Below are 19,287 nucleotides of genomic sequence, written 5' to 3'. Positions count from 1 at the left end.
AATGAGCTAAATTAAGTGCTCTTTTGAAATACTCTTCACTCATCTTTTAAGCAAAGGCAGACTGCAAGCTAGCAATGATGTATAGGTGGCTAATACATCCATCTGAGCAAATCAAAGATGACGGAACAAACTTGAATGATAACAACAGTTATTCAACATGTTAGAAAATTGAGTACTAAAAAATTGTACCAACTGCCATGTGAGAAAAGGACCAGTGTCATCAGTTACAGTTTGGAGGGAGCGTAGGGAGAAGTTTTCACAGGGCTGCAACTGGAATTTACAGATAAAATACTCCTGCTCAGCTGCCTGTTGCAGTTTTCAAATACGAATAATGTGATTTGCAAGAATATATCGGTAAGTGATAAATTTAGTTGCATTTAGTCAGCTAATGAGAGCAGCTTGCAAGCATCAGGATGCTAGGCTGTTGCAAAAATTGGTATTTTTTTCTAGTCCTAACTTATGGAATTATAAGTTGCTCAGCAAAATATCTTCACTATCAGCAGATGATTTCATCTAATGCCTGTGGAGTGTATGTGTGGGGGGTTTTTTTAAGCAGATTGTCTGATTTTTCAGAACCAGATCTAAACAATACAGAATTGCTTGTTGACATGCACTGATGTGGAGGGTAGTTGTGATATTTTCCCTGAGGCTCTGCATTTTGCTCCTAAACTTGAACAGCCTGAATATGTTCCCAGAGCCACTGCTACCTTGGAAAATTGGAGGGTTTGCCTTTCATAAGCTTTCTGATGAGACTAGCTGTTTATGTAAGTTGATAGAAAGGAAGAAATATTAAGGTGGGAATATATCTGAGGTGATTAAATTGAAAATACAAATCCAATGGCACCTTAATTGCAGATGTTTTATTGGGAAAATTACAGAAGGGGAAGGAGAAAATGTACCAAAATGGGGAATATTTCCTCCTCATTGCATCTGAAGAACTGACTCAAGTAAGCCTCCTGCTGGAATTCATGTTGTTTAGTCTTCAAGTTGCTGTTGGACTTCTGTTTTACTTTGCGACAGTAGAACAATACAATTATCTTTCTGGAGTGATCATCAAAAACACTGAATATGCCACTGTACTCTGACAAACTGGTTTGACTTTTGAAGTACCTGTGTTCTATGTATTGTCGAAGGCTTTCACAGCCGGATTCAGCTGGTTGTGGTGGGTTTTCCGGGCTGTGTGGCCATGATCTGGTGGATCTTGTTCCTATCGTTTTGCCTGCATCTTCAGAGGTGTATCACAGAGGGAAGTCTGTTACACATTGTCTGTTACAGACTTCCCTCTGTGATACACCTCTGAAGATGCCAAGCCACAGATGCAGGGAAAACGTTAGGAATGAGATCCACCAGACCACGGCCACACAGCCCAGAAAACCCACCACAACTATTTGTGTTTTTCAATCACTGTAGAAACTATGTTATTTGGGTAAATTCTCAGCTGCTAGAAAGTGGTTGAGTAGAAGTTAATTATCACCATAGCATCTATACTTGACCCTACCAATGAGTGATGAGTGCTTAGGCCACTGCAATCGCCACAAAGTTGCACCCGTTTTCAAATAAGAATCTTTCAGTCAGCCTTGAAAGAAAAATTCAAGAAGGAATTGTACTGCTCTGTTACCCCTTTAATTCTTCTCAGAGTTGAAAGGGTCACCCTAATTTTTTTTATTAATGGCAGGATTTCAATAAGGTAATATAGTTTTTTTTCCTATGTCTCTATAACCTTATAAAACATATAGTATCTAAATGTTGTTTTCAAAATCGGGGGGCAAATTTTGCCAGTCTTTTTCAACATTTTCTCAAAGGTGCATCTTATCAGTTACTAGTTAGAAACTGCTTTAGTTGTGTGACAATAAAAATCCAACACAAAGGTGAGTATTACTTGTTAGCCTCTTCCTGCCAAGTATGTGTTTTGTATTGTGTGCAAGTGGTAAATTACCAGTCAAAGCAGAGATAGTTTTCTAAGCCCATTGACTCCCTGACTTCGCTAGCCTGATCTGTCAGATCTGGAAAGTTAAGCAGGGTCAGTCCTAGTTAGAAGTGTTTGAATTTATATTCTGCTTTTCTCAAACGTAAGAAGTCTCAAAGTTTCTTGTCCCCACAACAGATACTTTGTGAGATAGGTGGGGCTGTGAAAGTTCAAGTGAATACTATACCTAGCACAAGGTCACCCAGCAAGCTTCATGTGTAGGAGTGTGGAAACAAACTTGGTTCTCCAGATAAGAGTGCACCTGCTCTTAACCACTACACCACGCTTGTGTCATGCATGGGCGACCATCAAGGAAGATTAAGGTATGGCAAACCACTGATGTTCCTCTTATGCCTTGAAAAATCTACCAGGTCGCCATAGGAGGATTGCCATTTGTCTGCATTTTCCACAACCAAGCCTGCTGACTTCAATTGACTGATTGAGAAGCTGCTTGAGATTGCAGAGCTCACTATATGCAAGCCTTGTGTAGTTATGCAGGATTTAAATGTGATGATGATAGACTGTAAACACTTCTCATTAGGACTTTCCCTTGGCATTATTTCAGGTATGGAAAGCAAGGCCAATTGGACACAGTTATAAATTTATCGAAGTGTTCCTGAAGTAACTGCTTCCTTACACCCGTATGAAGTAATATGATGTGTGTAACGTAAGTGCCACTCCACCACGCCAATCTCAACTACGCCAAAGCACTCCCCTCCCCAGAATAATATCCTCCCAACATAAGAATTGGAGATATATCCTGTTCAGGATAAAGATGAGAGTTGGGTTGTAGATCAGTGCGCCGCTTCCTGGAATTTCTTAGCTAAATGCTCTACTGGGATCCTAGTGCCTACCTTGTTCCGTTTCTGCTCCCGCCCCACCCATCAGTAAAAGGCATTAAAAATATAATATCTTTCACTGACCTTGTGTATGTGAAAGCATCTTTTGTATAAAGTAATGATTTAACTTTTGGCAAGTGTCTGAATCCTCTGGGGGGTTTGTTTGTTCCTGTAATCAGCGGCTATCCTCCGGGCCTCTGGAGCAGCCAGAAAAACCCCAAGTCGTGGCGGATACATTCATAGCGTTCGCACTGCTAATGGAAGTCAGGTACAAAGTACACCGTTCTCACCTAATACCGTACGACGATTGCATCTGTTGTATACACTCAGAAGGGAAGAATTTTTACAACATTCAAAATGAAACTTATTTAAAATGATTTTTTGCAGATCTACTGAAGTTTGTAACCTCGATGCAATAAACTTTTCTCAACCGTAGACGCCGAAAGAGACAGAACTCGGGAAATGTTTGTCTTATGAAGAAGGCGTTGCTACAAAGCCACCTTCGTTTGCTGCAAGGCCAAAATTACTTGGCCCAGAGACCAGTGCGCATGATAAATAATAGCGACAGGGCGTTTTTCTATTTCCTCGGGGATAACCCGCCACCCATAAACGCGCTTTCCCAATGTCTGACTCCACCCTTTGCGCATGCGCTTTATAAATGCCCATGTAGTCCTAAGTGATCTCCCATATTGACATGAAAAAATTCAATTACCGGCGTGATCTTTGGCGTCTTTGGTTTCACTTCCGGCTCAACATTCACACTTCCGGAGAGCGGTTCATTCCTAGTCCCTTCATCGGATTCTGACGGAGAGATGGACAGGTGAGCTCATGTTGTGTGCATGAAGCGGTTCGGTGTGTGTCGATGGCATGTTTGTGTTCCGGAAGTCGGCTTCTGTAATGTGTGTGTTGGGTGAGCACCCCCGTGCCCGCGTTTCCCCGTCTGTGTTAGTGGCTGAAGAAGGGGGAAATATTTAAAAAATAATGGAGATGGTCTTTCAGCCCCAAAATATGAAATCACTCTTTGCTCCTGCATTTTCTTTTGCAACAGCCTTTTACGGATGACGTGTTAGACCGGCTGTGAAACAAGCAACTTGCCCAGTTGAATAAAAGGCAAAGTGAAGAGTCTGATCTTGCTCTGCAATAGATCCTTCTTCTAAAAAGTGCTACGCCTTATGATTTATATTTGCTCTTATGCCATGGCATAGTCTGAATTGCTTGTCTTCCTACCTTCCCAGACTACGCCACATTGATTGCCGATACAAAAGGGGGAAATGAGGCATCACCACTAAAGGAGTACTTCTTGTATTGCTCCTTCACAAAGTGTACGATTAACCTTTGATTGTTCTGTGGTAAAGTAGCAGCTACTGCCTTAGATAGAGTAATCTTTTTTAAAAATTAAACAAATCCATGGACCAAGAGGTCTACCAAGAGCTATGGATTATGAAACCAAACCATTCAGCATGCTATTGAACACCAGATGGTTCTGGTTCTACGTGTCCTGTGTATGAGGTTCCAGATGATTAGTCTCTGCCCTTGTACTTGCTAACAGCAGTAACCTTGGACACTTGGTTTTTCATTTTTCCTGCCCACTAGCAATGTCTTTGATGTGCCACTTCCTGCCACAGATTGTCCATTGTGCTTTTTAATCAGTCAGTTGGGTTCTGCTGAACTGGTTTCCTAAGAACTAAAGAATGTATTGAATGGGTTGCAAAAACTACCCCAGTTATGTGCTTTTGTTCATCTTCTTTCATAGATAGAGGGATCTTGTTCTATATAATTAAATATGCCCCAAATGTCTCCGATTCAAAATAATAAGATTCAAAATAACAAGAGACTGTGTACTTCAATATCTGACATGATGGCTTGGTATTGCAGCTGTTGCTAGCATCCATGGTGGGATGCAACATAAGTAGTCTTGTCAAACCAATCATTTTGAATTTTTTAAAGAATTTAGATTAAGATGTGAAATTGTAGGTCCAGATTTCATGTTTTTCTTTACTTCATGCTTAACAAGTCAAGTCAGAGAACATTAGGCATTTGATCACTTCCATTTTTCTGTGCTCTTTCAGGATTGACTTTCAAAATGTGGCCTCCCCTCAAGAAGTGACTCGGCCAATTCGTAAACACAGTTCACAAAAAAAGGCTTCTGGTATCCTTTTCTAGAGAGTTTTTGGCTCTAACTTAAAAGTGTAATTATTTGGGTTTGAGTGTCAGCTGTTTTTATTTTAGAAATTTTATTTTATTACTTAATTCTTGTTCAGTCATAATGAATATTTTCTTCTCATTTCATTAACTTTTTTATGTTTTAGTAGGATAATTTAATGTGATAGGTTTATTGTTTTTTGGTTGCTTAATGTTTAAAGGTACTAATTAGTTCCCTGATCAGATAGAAGTCAACTTCTGATCTTCCTCTCCCTGGCAACGTTGCTACCTAGCAAGACTTAACACAAGTAAAATTTCTTGGGAGGGACTTCAGAAGCTGCCTCCCAGCTGATCCCCTGATCTGTTGCGACAAGCCTCTGAAAAATCCTGTTTGACTGTTGTTTGCATTGACTGTTGTTTGCATTGTTCAACTTGATCTAAACAGATACAGTGTTTGGCTCATGATGTGATTTTGAGTGTCAAATCCAACATGTTTAGCTGCCAGACAGGTGTCCTGCAAAATTCATCTGACTCTACTACACACCTTCCTTGAAGTATATCTAACTGAACTCAAGGGAACATACTTCATGGCTTAAGGTGAATTTTTGAGTGGCTTGTATTTTGCAGCAGGAGTGGCATTTTGAGAATAGCAAAATTATAACTATGCTGAAGAGAAGTGCAGCAGTAGAATTTAAACAAATTATGAAATTGGAATCAGATTCCTAAAGTATTTTCTAAAAAAAAGCACATACAATTTTCTGAGCTCTGCCGAGAGTATGTATCATTTTTAACTCTGTATTTTTAATAGTGCATATGTATTCTGAAGTGAGTTCTGTAGAATTACTGGAATTTGTTTGGAAGAGATGTATACTGGATCCTGTTCTCGCAACATCTGGATTTCTATGCTTCTAATTTCCTCTTCTTTAAACCAGTGTTTGTTTTATATAGTGCCATCACTGTACTTGGAACAGAGTGATGCAAGCAAAAGAAACACCACCATCACCCCCCAAAAAGTTTCTTCTTTAGGAAGACTGCAATTTAAATTTCAAAGGGAGGGGTGTGAATAAAGGGAAGGAAAAAGAACAGTAAAAATATGAGAAAATAAGGGATATCTACTTTGTTTTACTTGATGATAAGAACTAAGGAATTAAGCAATCGCAGCAAAAGTAAGTTTTAAAGTGGGGATTTGAAGAGAGAGACAAGTGACATTTTGTAAGCATTCTGTTTATCAAACTTTGGCTGTTTTTCTTAGCTTTTTTTTCCTTTCCCAGTCCTTGCTTCCTTGGATGAGAGTTTAAGTGGTAGGGTAACTAGGAGCCCGATGGTTCACAGGATTCGAGGATTGACATCCCCCTGTAAGATCCTTTTCATTTATTGCCTTGGTATTTTTTAATTTCAAGGATTTTAATAGCCTTTTCCATATATTGTTTTATGTGAACTATTTTCTGTTTTTTAAGTAAATTAAATTTTAAGATGGAATGTTGTAGCATTATGCATACTAGTAGATCTCTGTAGGAAAGCTAACATGTTGGGTGCAAGCAAGTATTTACATTCACTACTTTTATGGATATAAGTAGAATTTAATAAATATATTCATGTTGAGGAACGGGTTGGAAAAGATGTAAAAGTATTTTTCTTCAGAAAAACATTTAAAACATTTAAAATTTCCAGTTAGTCCACAGAGCCGGAGCACCATGAAGCCACCAAACCTATCTACAACTCTGGGCACAGGAGTAAAGTCTTCTTATCTGATGCAAACTACTGGACATCTTGGAAACATGTCTGTGGTAAGATCATGCTAAACACAGTGGCATAGCGCCCATGGGGCGGGGGGGGGGGACACAACGCCCCGGGCAGAGCAGAGGCGGCAGCGTGACCAGGCCACCGAGGGGGCGGGGCGGGCGACACCACAGCAGCGGCACAGGGCGTGCATGCACAGTTTCTCCTTGCTCTGCCTCTGGCTAAACAGGATTAGCCAGCATGTGTCTGACACTTCTTCACAGCTTTTAGGCAAGGCTAAGGTTCTTTTCCTTCCCCTGTTTTTTAACCTGTTATATTATGCTGTATTTTTTAGTTAGATGACAGTGATTGGATGACCTCATTCACCCCTCCACATTCAGTTGTGTTCACAAATTTAGAGTGTAGTACAACAGAGGATGTCAGTAAGAGTACTGTTCTACTAAATGAGGATGATCCTGGAGAAGCAGGTCAGAGTTTGCTTTTTTATTTTTGTTCTTTCTGTGAATATGTATTATAGTGTCATAGGTTGTTTCTTATTAATACATACGCATGTATGACTTTTTTTCCCAATAGGTATTTTGGGATTACACCCCTATATTTTGTGATTTTGCTATAACAAAGAACATCTGCAACAGGGGCATTTGTTATTAAATATACTTTGAAATATAATGCTATTTAACTAGGATTTTATGTAAACTTAAATGATAAAATAACTCTTAAGGTAGATATTGTAATCTAATAAGAATTTTTATTGATGGTTCTAGCTACCAGAAGCATGTACTCTGATTTTCTGCAGTCCCTTTTAAAGCACACTTCAACTACAGTCTTCGAACTTGTAGATGTGTATGAAGAGATTTGCACTAGCCAGGTATATTGTGTTACATTATTTAACTCATTTAGCTCTTGCATTCCCATAATTTAACGAGCATAGAGCTTGTGTTCTAACAGTACAATCCGGGGTGGGAGGACGGGGCATTGGAAGCAGCATGACCCCTGCACCAGCGTCAGTTCCACTTGTGTTTGCAGGGACACTGATGCAGGGGCATTTCCACCAATGCAGGGGAGGCACGCAGAACCTTGGCACTGTGGAATACTTGGGGCTGCACTCCTTTAGGTGCTAGTGAGTTCATTTTGGAGTAATGCATTCCTGGGATGGAGCCAACGTTAGTCAACTTTCTATGGTCTTTCAGCCTGGGAATACCTCCTTTTGCCAGCGTGGACTTGTACTGGCAAAAAAGACAGGTGCAGTGGATTCACTGCACAGTGAGTTTGCAAAGTGACCAGGGATTTCTGTCATTTTTCTTGCTTCCTGTGCTGCCTAAAATCCCCTTGGAGGGGGCACAGCTGCACCACAATGGTGCTGTCCCTGACCGCCGCAACCCTAGCCTCCCCCTTCAAGCCACTCTATATATCTCAAGCCAAGTATGTGAACCCTTTTACCATGTCTGTTCCTTTGCTTTAGAGAGGGAGGTTTCTGTCTACACAAGTGTACAAACTACAGTATAGGAACCCCCCTTCGATGCCCCTGCAGCCAGGGATCCCATTTCCCCGGAGATGTACTGTGGAGTGTCCACATTATCCAGAGATGAGTCAACACTGCAGAGATGCTGCAGTTTCTCATTTAATTAATGAGCTTAGATCAGTTCCAGTCAGTTCTGTCCAAGGTTAACAGTCATCCTGCAGCCTGGCTGGTTTGTCCCTTATTACCTACACCTGCTCACATGCAGGTTCTTAGGCCTGTCCCCCTGGTGAGGTCCTTTATCAGGCATTGGTAGCTCCTATCTCTGGCCACTTAGCCTTCTGTCAGAGTTACCACTGACAGTAGCTAGACCATCCAGGCCTGGCTCTGTGCTAGCTGTGGCCACTTAGGCAGGAATGCTGCCCTCTTAGTCCCAGGAAGTCTTGTGTCTACCCACTGAAGAGTGCCCAGGTCTCACTGGATACTTTCCTTCCCTGTTCCTAGCTGTCCCAGCCAGGTACACCCCCCTACCTTTTTCTGCTGGGTCCTTCCCCTGAATATCCCCTGTTCCTGCTGCCCTGTTCCTACTCCTGAGTAGGTCTTTTCTTGTAAGGAGAACTTTGCCCTTAAGCAGGTCTTTCCCCTTTGGAACTGGTCCTTTCTGCTTCCTGCTCCTGCCGTGTCTTTACTGATCCCAAGAGTGGCTTTTTCTGCCTCGTTGTTATGCTGCTTGCAAGTTTAGAGCACTGCCTCTGTTCTACCCCTTCACCACCTGGCCTGGAGTGCCTCAGCCTGTGACATACCCTCTCATTTTTCTCTGTGCCGTAAGCATTGTGACTTTACTGTAAAAATAATATAAAACAATCATAATTAAAAGGCCAGTAATAATCCACGTTCTTTTTTATTATCAGGTAAATATTCTACAAAAAATAGTTTACCGAGCAACGCCTGGAAAGCAGAAGTTTTCAAGGACTGCCAGTGTTCTGTGGCTTCTCAAGCAAGAGATGGTAACATGGAGACTGTTGTCATCAATGTACAGGTAGTTCCCTTGAAAGGCTTCTTGATTACTTCATCAGTTCATTCATTTACTGTACTGTGGTCAGAGTGTAGATCTGATCACTAAAAGAAAAATAAACATCAATTGACTGCATATACTGGGTTTTTTAAAAAATAATGTTATTAGGGCCAAGGGAATAAAATGCAAGAGGGCATAAAACAACACAACACGGAAAAAACAATACAGAATCATTGCCACCTTAACATTCAAAACTAATGGGCCCTCTAAAAATTGCAGAAGTCTGTCATGAAGTTGGGGATGTCAAAGACAGAAAACGGGTAGCAGCTCCCACATCCCATTTCCTAAACACACTACTCTCTGTCAGCCCACCTGGCACAACCATAATGACTCTTTGAAATGATAATTACTTTAACTTCTTTTTTAAAAATTTACAAAATCAGAACTGTACAACATTTTTTAAGGAAGCAGCTGTTGGACATCCCAATCAAAAAACCACTTGACATACAGGATGGCAAAAAAAAATTTAACAGGGAAAAAGAAAAGAACCTCATTTAACCAAGGCCTGTACACCCAAACACAACCAACACTTTTTCATAAATCAACTCCCAACAAAAAAACCCATCCCAAAAATTCCAGAAGCTTAAAGTGGAATAGTTGACTGCATAAATTAGGTACATATAGCAAGTATGCATTTTTAACAAGTTGCTGGATAAATTTAATGCAGTACAGTAAGAAAGCAGTGGCAGTTTTCTGTATTAGGGTTAGGTTAGTTGCATACTCCTATCATATGATTAACATGCTCTTCCATGTGGAATACTGCAAAGGGTGGGCTCAGGCCGAGTGAGAGATTTCTGGAAACCTTGCTTAAAGCTTTCTGTGGTATTTACTTTCAAAGCCATAGCTGATCTCTGAATTTTTCTGAAGGACTTAAGACAAATGCTTGGAAAGGGATCCTAACAGGCCAATTCCATGTCCCTAGCAGTGTTGCTGTGGCAATACCCCACCAAGAGTGCTTCTTGGCAGTGTGGGGAAGCAAAACAAAAAGCTTTCAAGCTTCCAAAAAGCCCTCACAAGGGCGGCGCAAGTTCAATTCCCAGGCATAGGCATTTCGACAGGCAAAAGCCAGGTGGAAATTGTCTAATGTCAGCTCCACCTCCAGCCATACCACCTGAACACCTCTGCTACACCCACATCAGACAGCTGTGGAGGGCCACAGTGGCCACCCACTAGCAAATTTCCTCCACCGTTGGTGGATTTTCCCCTCCCTTGGATTTGGCCATAAGTCTTTCAGCAAATTCCACAGAAAACTACATGACATGGGAACTTTGACAATGTTTGTGTTGCTCACACATTCCAATGAAAAGAGATGAGTTGTGGGGAAAGGGTAGGAATGTTAGACAAAAAGAGGTGAAAGTTGGGAGGCCACAACAGCAGTCGGGCGGGGAGGGGAGAGAACATGAGGCTTCCCATCAGGATCCTCTTCATGGTGTAACCAAATTGTACCCGCATTTTCTAATTTGTGTTATGTGTGCTTCTGTTGGATTTCAATGGATTGTATTTATTTGTTAAGAGATACCATTCATGTTAAACCTTAAATATTGTTTTTGCTCTTTGCTTTACATCTAGGGATAGAATACAATCTGCTCTAGAAGATGAAAATATATTTGAGATAGCAGTAAGTACTGTTGATTTCAGCCATTTTCTATTCTCTGATGATTTAAAGTTTAAAGACATCTATCTTTCTTTTTATTGTGTTGTTGCATTGTTCAAAATGCAAAGAAATAGGGAAAATTCCCAAACTTAACTTTTTAAAATTAATAATGGTAATCCAAAGCTATGGAAATAAACATTTGAAATAACTGATACATGAAGGTCAATTAACTACTGTATTCATGTTGTTGAATACTGCAAAAATGTCCAAAATGTTTCAGTAGCAAAAACATTAATATTTATTTCATGACAAAATAAATGTTTTATATTTTAAGATGGACTTGTTCTCTTATAGGTTATAAATGCTAGTGAAAAGACTGTTGTGAACAATCTGTTCCAGAGAGATTCATTGGTTCGACAAAGCCAGGTATTAAGAATTGGGATACAGTCCTGTGTATCTGCTTGGGGGTATGTGTGTTAAATGCTGTAGGATTTGCTTCCAAGTAAATGTTCATTGGATCTCACTGTTGCAGGCTCCACTGGCTCATAATGACAAAATCTCATATTTTTGGCAGTAATAACAGTGAACTGGAAAATGAGAATAATGAAGGATTGTTTGTTAGTTTGATTCTTAACATTATTATTTAAAATGGGAATAAACACCTGTGCTGCAGCTACTTTTTATTTGAAAAAGAGTAAACAATTGGAAAAGATTGAGATTATGTGGAAGAATCCAATCGCAGCTGCAGTTATGTGCACACTGGCTCCCAATGCCATGAAACCTGGAATTAACTCCCAAGCAAATTTATACAGAACTTGGATCCCTTGAATGTATCTTTTTGAGACCTGTAGTGGGGATGGAACTTGGAGAACAATGAGTTGTCTCTTGTTTTTTGTTCCTCCTCTTTAATTTAATTAAACTTTAATTTCAGTTGGTGGTTGACTGGCTAGAGAGCATTGCCAAGGATGACATTGGAGACTTTTCTGATAATATTGAGTTTTATGCAAAGTCTGTGTATTGGTAAGTTTATTTATTTATTTAAATATATACCCTGCCTATATGCAAGATCTCTAGTTGGCTACAGCAGTAAAACATCCCCTTTAAACCCGGCAACATAGAAAAGTTAAAATTCTAACTTTTCCCCTGCCACCAACCTGCAGCATCACAGAGTGGGCATCCAGTGCGACTAACCAAATGCCTGGGTGAAGAGGAAAGTCTTCACCTGTTGTCTAAATCCATAAAGCATAGGCGCCTGGCAAATCACAGAGAAAGCCCTCCTGTGCTCTCCCACATAGGGCTGGCCTGTATCTCGGTGGGGAGGTACCAGAAGGAGAGCTTCCCCTGTGACCTCAATGCCTAAGCTGGTACATACAGGCATAGACATTCCTTTAGGTAGGCAGGGTCCAATCCGTTTAGGGCCATATATATTAATATCAGCACTATGAATTGGGCCTGGTAGCAAATTGGAAGCCAGTACAGTTCCTTGTCTGGCCAGATGTACGTGCAAGCGGTCTAGCTGCAGTATGTTGCACCAGCTCCAGCCTCTGAATCATCTCAGCGGCAGCCCCATGTACAGTGCATTACAGTAATCCTGTCAGGAGGTTACCAGAATATGTAGCACTGTGGCCAGGTCCCCTTTGTCCAAAAACAGGCAGAGCCAGCAAAACAGCTGGAGCTGCTGCAAGGCCTTCCTAGACACTGCTGACACCTGAGCTTCAAGGGACATCAATTAATCCAGGAGCACCCCCAAGTCTCACACCAGTCTTTCTCCAACTCCATCCAAAACCGGGTGCTTCTGGTTCTCATGTTTGGGAATCCTGAACACAGAGAACCTTCGTCTTATCTGGATTCAGATTCAGTTATTGGCTAATTATTGAGCTTTTGTGTTCATGTGCTTCTTGCGTTCTTCATACACATTTGGAACAGTTGTTTCCAGAATGACTTTTCACAAATACGACTGGTCTAAACCTCTGTGTTTTAAGTACTAGAAGTTTGGGAATGAGCATTCTTTATACTAAGCCAGAGGCATGGCTTGCGCTGGAGAGTCAGTGTGGTGTAGTGATTAAGGTGCTGATCTAGGATCTGGGAAACCCTGGTTCAAATCCTATGGAAACTTGCTGGGTGACTTTGGGCCACTCACACAGTCTCAGCCACAACTCTGGCAAGTAGTTGAATGGGAGACCTTCTAGGAATCCAGGGGCGTAGTATGGAAGCAGGTAATGCCAAACAACCTCTGAACTTCCCTTGCCTTGAAAACCCTACCAGTCATCATAAGTTAGCTGCAGTGGCGTAGCTTGGTAAAATGGAGCCCGGGGTGAACTCTTGCCCACCCTATGGCCCACACCCCACTTACCTTAGTCGGTAGCAGCAGGACTTGGCGGGATGGGCAGAGGGGGTGGTCGCAGCATTAGAAGACTGCCTGAGTGCCGCCTGGCTGCTCCACACTGCAGTCGGCTGGTTCGGCTGCTGCCCAAGAGGTGGGCTGAGCCAGTGGGGGTGGCTGCGGCGCGGACCTCGACCCACATGACTCCATGGGGACCATCCAGGGCAATTGTCCCCACATGTCCCTGTGGCAGCTGTGACTGGAAAGCAAAAAAAGAAAGCTTATGAATCATGAACAGAACAAGGCTCTTTTCATTAGCATTTTATTTTTTGTTTTATTAGGTCTTAATTTATAATATTGTCCAGGGCCAACCCAGGCACACGGCCCCACCAGCAGGCACACGGTCTCAGATGGCAAACGGGGGTTGCTGGGGAGGCAGAGGAGGTCTTGCCCGACAGCACCAAGACAGCGGGCGGCAAGCCAGGGAATCCCCTACTGCCAAGAGGGCGAGGGAGTCCCCAGGCAGCCAAGTCGGGAAGCAGCTGCCCGGGAGGCAAAGCCTGCAGACAGCCCTCTGCCATCTAAGGCCCAAGGCAGAGCATCCCTGGGACGCAGCAGCAAGCGGCCAGAAGGCCGAAGGAGCTGTGCCGAGCCTGAGGAGGGGGGGAAACCAACTGCGGACCCAGAGGAGCTCATGGAGGAGCAGGCAAGAAAATGTCAGCCTGAGGGCTGCTCCGGAGCCATGTGGGACTAGCCCGGCTCGGACGGACCTGGCAGCTGACCATCACGGCCCTAGCCTGAAGGGCGGGGCCGAGGCTGCACTTAAAACCAGCGGGGTGGGGCCCGGGTGGCAGCCAGGGGAGAGGTAGCTGATTGGGGGAGGGGATTAACAATGATTAAGGGAGGAAATAAAAGACAGAGGGAGCCAGGAGGAAGGGGTGGGCAGAGTAAGAAGAGAGAGGAGAGTTGGAGTGACTGAGGACAGAGAGGAGACGATCAGAAACACAGAACAGAGGAAGGGTGAGGCGGAGGCTTAGAGGGAGAGCACAGTGGAGAGGATTTGTCGGAAGAGCAGCAAGGAGAGCCTAGGGCAGGGACAGCCGCCTAAACACCCAGCCTATGGTTCAAACGTGTCTGCAATCTGCACTGCTCCCCTGACACCAGGAGTGAGGACAGGCAGGCCAACACCTGGGAAGGGAAAGGTGGGTTGGAGCAGACCCCAGGGGGCAGGGGTGGAGAATCAATGCCTCACAAATAGCAACCTTAACATGTTTCAGCTTCACTTATTTTGTCCAACCCCGATTAAAAACTGGGGGGTGAGGGGAAGTCTTGTACTCCTGCCCAGTGGGCAATGGGGTCTCAAATACACCAGCATTGCCAACACCAGGTTGGAAAATTTATGGAAATTTTGGGGTGGAGACTGGGAGGGATCTCAGCAGGGTAAAATGCATCCAAAGTCGCCTTCCAGTGCAGTCATTTTCTCCAAGGGAGTGATATCTTGGTGGAAGATCAGCTATAATTCAGTGAGATCTCAAGGCCCCACTTGGAAGATGGCAATAGTATATTCACGTGTAGTTCCTCATAGTGTGTTAAACTGGCCCTTCTGTTTAAAATCTTACATCTGCAAAATGTTTCAAGTAAAACCTGATTCCTACTTGCATGGAGCTAGTTTGGACGGTCATCTGAAATCAGAGTTTGTGAGTTACAGCACATATTCTATTGCAATTTATCTATATTATCTTAATGGGTGTTAGCCTGCTTAACTAGTTTATTACAGCTTTCAGAGGTGACCATAATTGTCAACTACCAATATTTCTGGACTGAATTTAGGTACAACTAAGAGTTAAAATACTGTTACTTGCCCAGTAGTTGGTCAGGTTCCATTTATGTGCTGTTCAAAAACTGTTTTATTTAGATGCAAATGTTTTGGAAATAAATTCTTTCGTATACTAGTCAGTGCTATTGACATAAGGATATTCCTTGTGTTTTCAGGGAGAACACTCTACACATCTTGAAGCAGCGACATTTAAACACATTCTCTGGAAGCTCACGACCTATAGTAACTGAATTAGTAGGTATAATTTTGAACTGGTTAAATGTGTAAATTACTGGGTAAATGTGTAAACTGGTTAAATGTGTAAACTGGTTAAATGTGTAAACACAATGAGTGTTTCCTATGTGAAATTTTCTCAGGGTTCATGAAAAATTTCCTTTACAAATGGAGAATTGGTGTCTTGCTTTATCAGGCTGAAATGCAAGAGCTACAATCTGTCATTTGTATGTGCAACTCTGATGTTTGTAAAGTAAGTCCAGTGACAATTACAGCCTTAACAGATGACAGCATAGTATCCTTAGCTTTGCTACGTAAATTTTTCATCTTTCATGACTGAGAAAAGGTTTTGTTTTGTTTGTTTTTTATTTCAAGCCTTGAGGAACATGGTCCCTTTCTGACAAATTCTAATTCAGCAGCTTCATGTTAGAGCCTTCCTTCTGAAATTCCTTCGTTGAAAGACTTGTGATTTGTGGTCAGCAACAGATTGAATGTTCTCTCATTTTTTGAATATTGCTGTTTGCAACCACAAATTTTAGTGCTGTGTCAATTTATTTTTTTGGGATAGGCATGTTTGCCTTATAGTGATGGCCACTAACCTGGATAGCTTTAAAAGGGGTTTGGACAGATTTATAGAGAAGTCGATCTATGGCTACCAATCTTGATCCTCCTTGATCTGAGATTGCAAATGCCTTAGCAGACCATGTGATCGGGAGCAGCAGCAGCAGAAGGCCATTGCTTTCACATCCTGCAGGTGAGCTCCCAAAGGCATCTGGTAGGCCACTGCGAGTAGCAGAGTGCTGGACTAGATGGACTCTGGTCTGATCCAGCAGGCTCTTTCTTATGTTCTTAACTGTATACATGGCTTTCAAACAGACACAACAGAGCAGGAATTACAAGCAAGTGATAAAAATTAGAAAACTCATGTTTGATTTTTTTCTCCAGAATTTAAAGAGAAACTCAGAATCTTCATGGTAGTACAGCAAATAAATAATAATCTGGCACAGAAATCTGCCGTTTCCTGATGCTTTCTTATAATGAGTAAGTGGGAAGAAATATGTTTTCACAATTCTGCCATTTTTATATTTAGGACCCAGATGCTCCAATAAGGCAAAAACTGCCACTCGATGATTTGGATCGGGAAGATGATGCACGGTTGCTGAAGTTCCTTTTCACTCTTATTAGAGCAGGAATGACAGATGAAGTAAGTTTCTTTCTTAGACACTTGTATCTGCATGTTTCGTTGTATCTGCTAAACTTAATCTAGTCAAAAAACCGGGTAGATAAATGGTGGGACCATAGTTACTTCAATATGCATATACTAATCTGCCTTCAAATTCTCATATTAGCTTGTTAAACTGAAATACTGGTACTGTTAGCATCTACAAATGGTTTATGACCTAGGAAGGTTCTTCATAGGCAGCATATTATAGGACAAGTTTTATTATCCAGCTTACCAGCTACTAGGGTGTGTGCTGATGAAAGCTTCAATAACTGGCATATTAGGTTAGTTAGCAGTCCTGATTTCCCGTGGGTTAACAGAACCTTTACTGTATTATGCATTTGTGTTGTGTTATATTGGATATGGACAAATTTTTGTATAGATGGTCCATAAAATACTTTACGGTGTCTTATAAAGTACCTGAAGTGGCAGTAAAGGCAGCTAAGGAAACTTTCTTCTCTGCTTTTACTACATCTGCCAACTCGTATCCAGCACAGTTAGGTGATTCATTCTGACAACTGACCTCTCTGTTAGGAGAGTCCCCCCCAAAATACCCTGTTTCCCTGAAAATAAGACATCATCTGAAAATAAGATGTAGTAGAGGTTTTGCTGAAGTGCTAAATATAAAGCATCCCCCGAAAGTAAGATGTAGCAAAGTTTTTGTTTGGAAGCATGTCCGTTGAACAGAACACCAGAGCATGCAGCTGTGGAGTGGAAAAATAAGACATCCCTTGAAAATAAGACATAGCGCATCTTTGGGAGCAAAAATTAATATAAGACGCTGTCTTATTTTCGGGGAAACACGGTAGAGACTTGATTAATAGCTGTGATTTGTTTGCTAGTGGATTTTTTTCCAGATAAAATCTCAAAGCTCTGCTGGGACCTCTCCTCCAACTTTTATGCAAGTAGTGTACTAGAGGCTCCAAGACCAATGTCTTGTCTTTTTTTTTGGACCACATCTCCCTGCTGTCATTGTCAGAAATGGATAGGGTTCTGAGAGCTGTAAAGGCAACAACCTGCCCCTTAGATTACTGCCCATCATGGCTGGTGAAATCTTTCCGGGATGTGATAGGAAACCCCCTGAGGGCAATTAGAAATTTGTCAGTCTCTCAGGGTGGCCTTCCTCACTACTTAAAAGAAGGCATTGTTAGACCTCTTTTAAAGAAGTCTTCCTTCGATAAACTGGAGCAAGCCAATTACCACCCAGCATCCTTTGGTAAACAAAACGTATCCCCTAGTGATTGAGAGAGCAGTTGCTGAACAACTTGAGGACCTCTTGACATCTGCATTTCTTCATTCCTATCTGGGTTCAGACTTGGACTCTGTACCAAGACAGCTTTGGTAGCCCTTCTGGATGATCTCCAGCTCCAATCTGATTGGAGCGGCTCAGCACTGCTATTGCCTGGTCCTGATTGGGTGTCTGGATGTAGTGGTTTGTGGTTGAAGCAGAGCTGGCTGAATTTGAATCTCACTAAGACTGAGGTCATGTGGCTGGAGAGGGGTGGGGAGGGGTTTCAGCTATCTAATTTGGATTGTGGCCAACATTCCAGTGGACTCCATGAAGAGTTTGAGGATCTGGCTTACTTTGCCATGCTTTGGTCAAGTAGGTGTCTTCAGTGGGGAAACAGGTTTTCTTCAACCTCCCCCTGGCCCAGCTGTCACCTCACTTCTCCAGGTCTGATCTTGCCACAGTGATTCACGTAGTGGTCACCTCTAGACTAGATCCCTTCAACTTGCTCTATGCAGGGCTGCCCTTGGAGGTGCTTCAAAATTTTCAGTTGTTCACAGTGCAGCTGCCAGGCTGTTGACTAATTCCCCATGCTGAGCACACATCCATTTTGTGGCAACTGCCCTGGCTTCTGATTATTTTCCAAGTCAAATTCAAGGTTCTGATATTAACCTTTAAAGCCCTAAACAGTCTGGAACCATTTTACGTAAAGAACCATCTTTCCCATTAGGATCACTTGGTGTCTTCTTTCTGTCATGTGTGGGCTTTTGGTGACGCATAACCCATGATTCACCAGTTTGAGCATTTTAAGGATGAAGTCCTTTTCCATCATGTCCCTGACCTGATTGAATGTTTTTCCCGAGGAGACTAGTGCATTGTGGGACTTATCTGCATTCCGCAGCACATGTAAGACAAAGCTATTCTACCAGGAATACCACTAATGTAATTTAGGTCAACTCTATTAACACTACTGTTTTTTTAAAGCCAATAGTGTTGGTTTACTGTGTGCTGAGATTTTAATAGCATTTTATTGAAACTGTGCTTTTTATTTTTATTATTGTATTGCTATGTTATAATCTATCCCAAGCCCCTTTTTATGAACTTGAATTACTTTACTTTTACTTGTGATTCTATTTGTGGACAGGAACGTCTAGTTAACAATCTGGCTTATAACTCTTCAACTAATAGAGAGAGAATATTTTGCCAAAGACAAACTATTGTTCAAAATGCTTCAATTTGCTTTAAATATATAAATGACTCTGACAGTATATGATATTCTGTTTTTGTGAGTGTGCATAAATTCAGCACCAGGGCCTAGTCACTAGGATAGGGCAATGAACTTGCTAACATGTGGTTAAGCCACCTAAGTCCATGAAGCTTCTAGCAAGAGGCTCATAGCTGCTGATTGAGAATTATTAGGCTTCTTTGACCAGTAAGAAGTAGAAGAAGAGTTTGGATTTATATCCCCCCTTTCTCTCCTGTAGGACTTACAATCTCCTTGCCCTTCCCCCTCACAACAAACACCCTGTGAGGTGGGTGGGGCTGAGAGAGCTCTGAAAAGCTGTGACTAGCCCAAGGTCACCCAGCTGGCGTGTGTGGGAGTGCACAGGTTAACCTGAATTCCCCAGATAAGCCTCTACAGTTCAAGC

General features: G+C 42.1%; 1 protein-coding gene across 1 annotated transcript in view; it reads left to right on the top strand.

The window, feature by feature from the left end:
• Positions 1–3,488: 3,488 nt before the first annotated feature.
• NUP107 (nucleoporin 107) overlaps positions 3,489–19,287 on the top strand; it is a 34,195-nt gene continuing 18,396 nt past the window's right edge. Inside the window, exons 1-12 of the mRNA XM_048500688.1 lie at positions 3,489–3,625; positions 4,875–4,954; positions 6,219–6,302; positions 6,619–6,734; positions 7,022–7,154; positions 7,452–7,555; positions 9,058–9,185; positions 10,791–10,839; positions 11,170–11,241; positions 11,747–11,835; positions 15,131–15,209; positions 16,279–16,392. Of these exons, the coding sequence (XP_048356645.1) occupies positions 3,618–3,625; positions 4,875–4,954; positions 6,219–6,302; positions 6,619–6,734; positions 7,022–7,154; positions 7,452–7,555; positions 9,058–9,185; positions 10,791–10,839; positions 11,170–11,241; positions 11,747–11,835; positions 15,131–15,209; positions 16,279–16,392 (1,056 nt within the window). The 5' untranslated portion in view covers positions 3,489–3,617. The remainder of the gene's footprint in view (positions 3,626–4,874; positions 4,955–6,218; positions 6,303–6,618; positions 6,735–7,021; positions 7,155–7,451; positions 7,556–9,057; positions 9,186–10,790; positions 10,840–11,169; positions 11,242–11,746; positions 11,836–15,130; positions 15,210–16,278; positions 16,393–19,287) is intronic.

The sequence above is a fragment of the Sphaerodactylus townsendi genome, linkage group LG06 (assembly GCF_021028975.2).
Source record: "Sphaerodactylus townsendi isolate TG3544 linkage group LG06, MPM_Stown_v2.3, whole genome shotgun sequence".
Lineage (NCBI taxonomy): Eukaryota > Metazoa > Chordata > Lepidosauria > Squamata > Sphaerodactylidae > Sphaerodactylus > Sphaerodactylus townsendi.
This window is presented reverse-complemented; position numbering and strand designations above follow the sequence as displayed.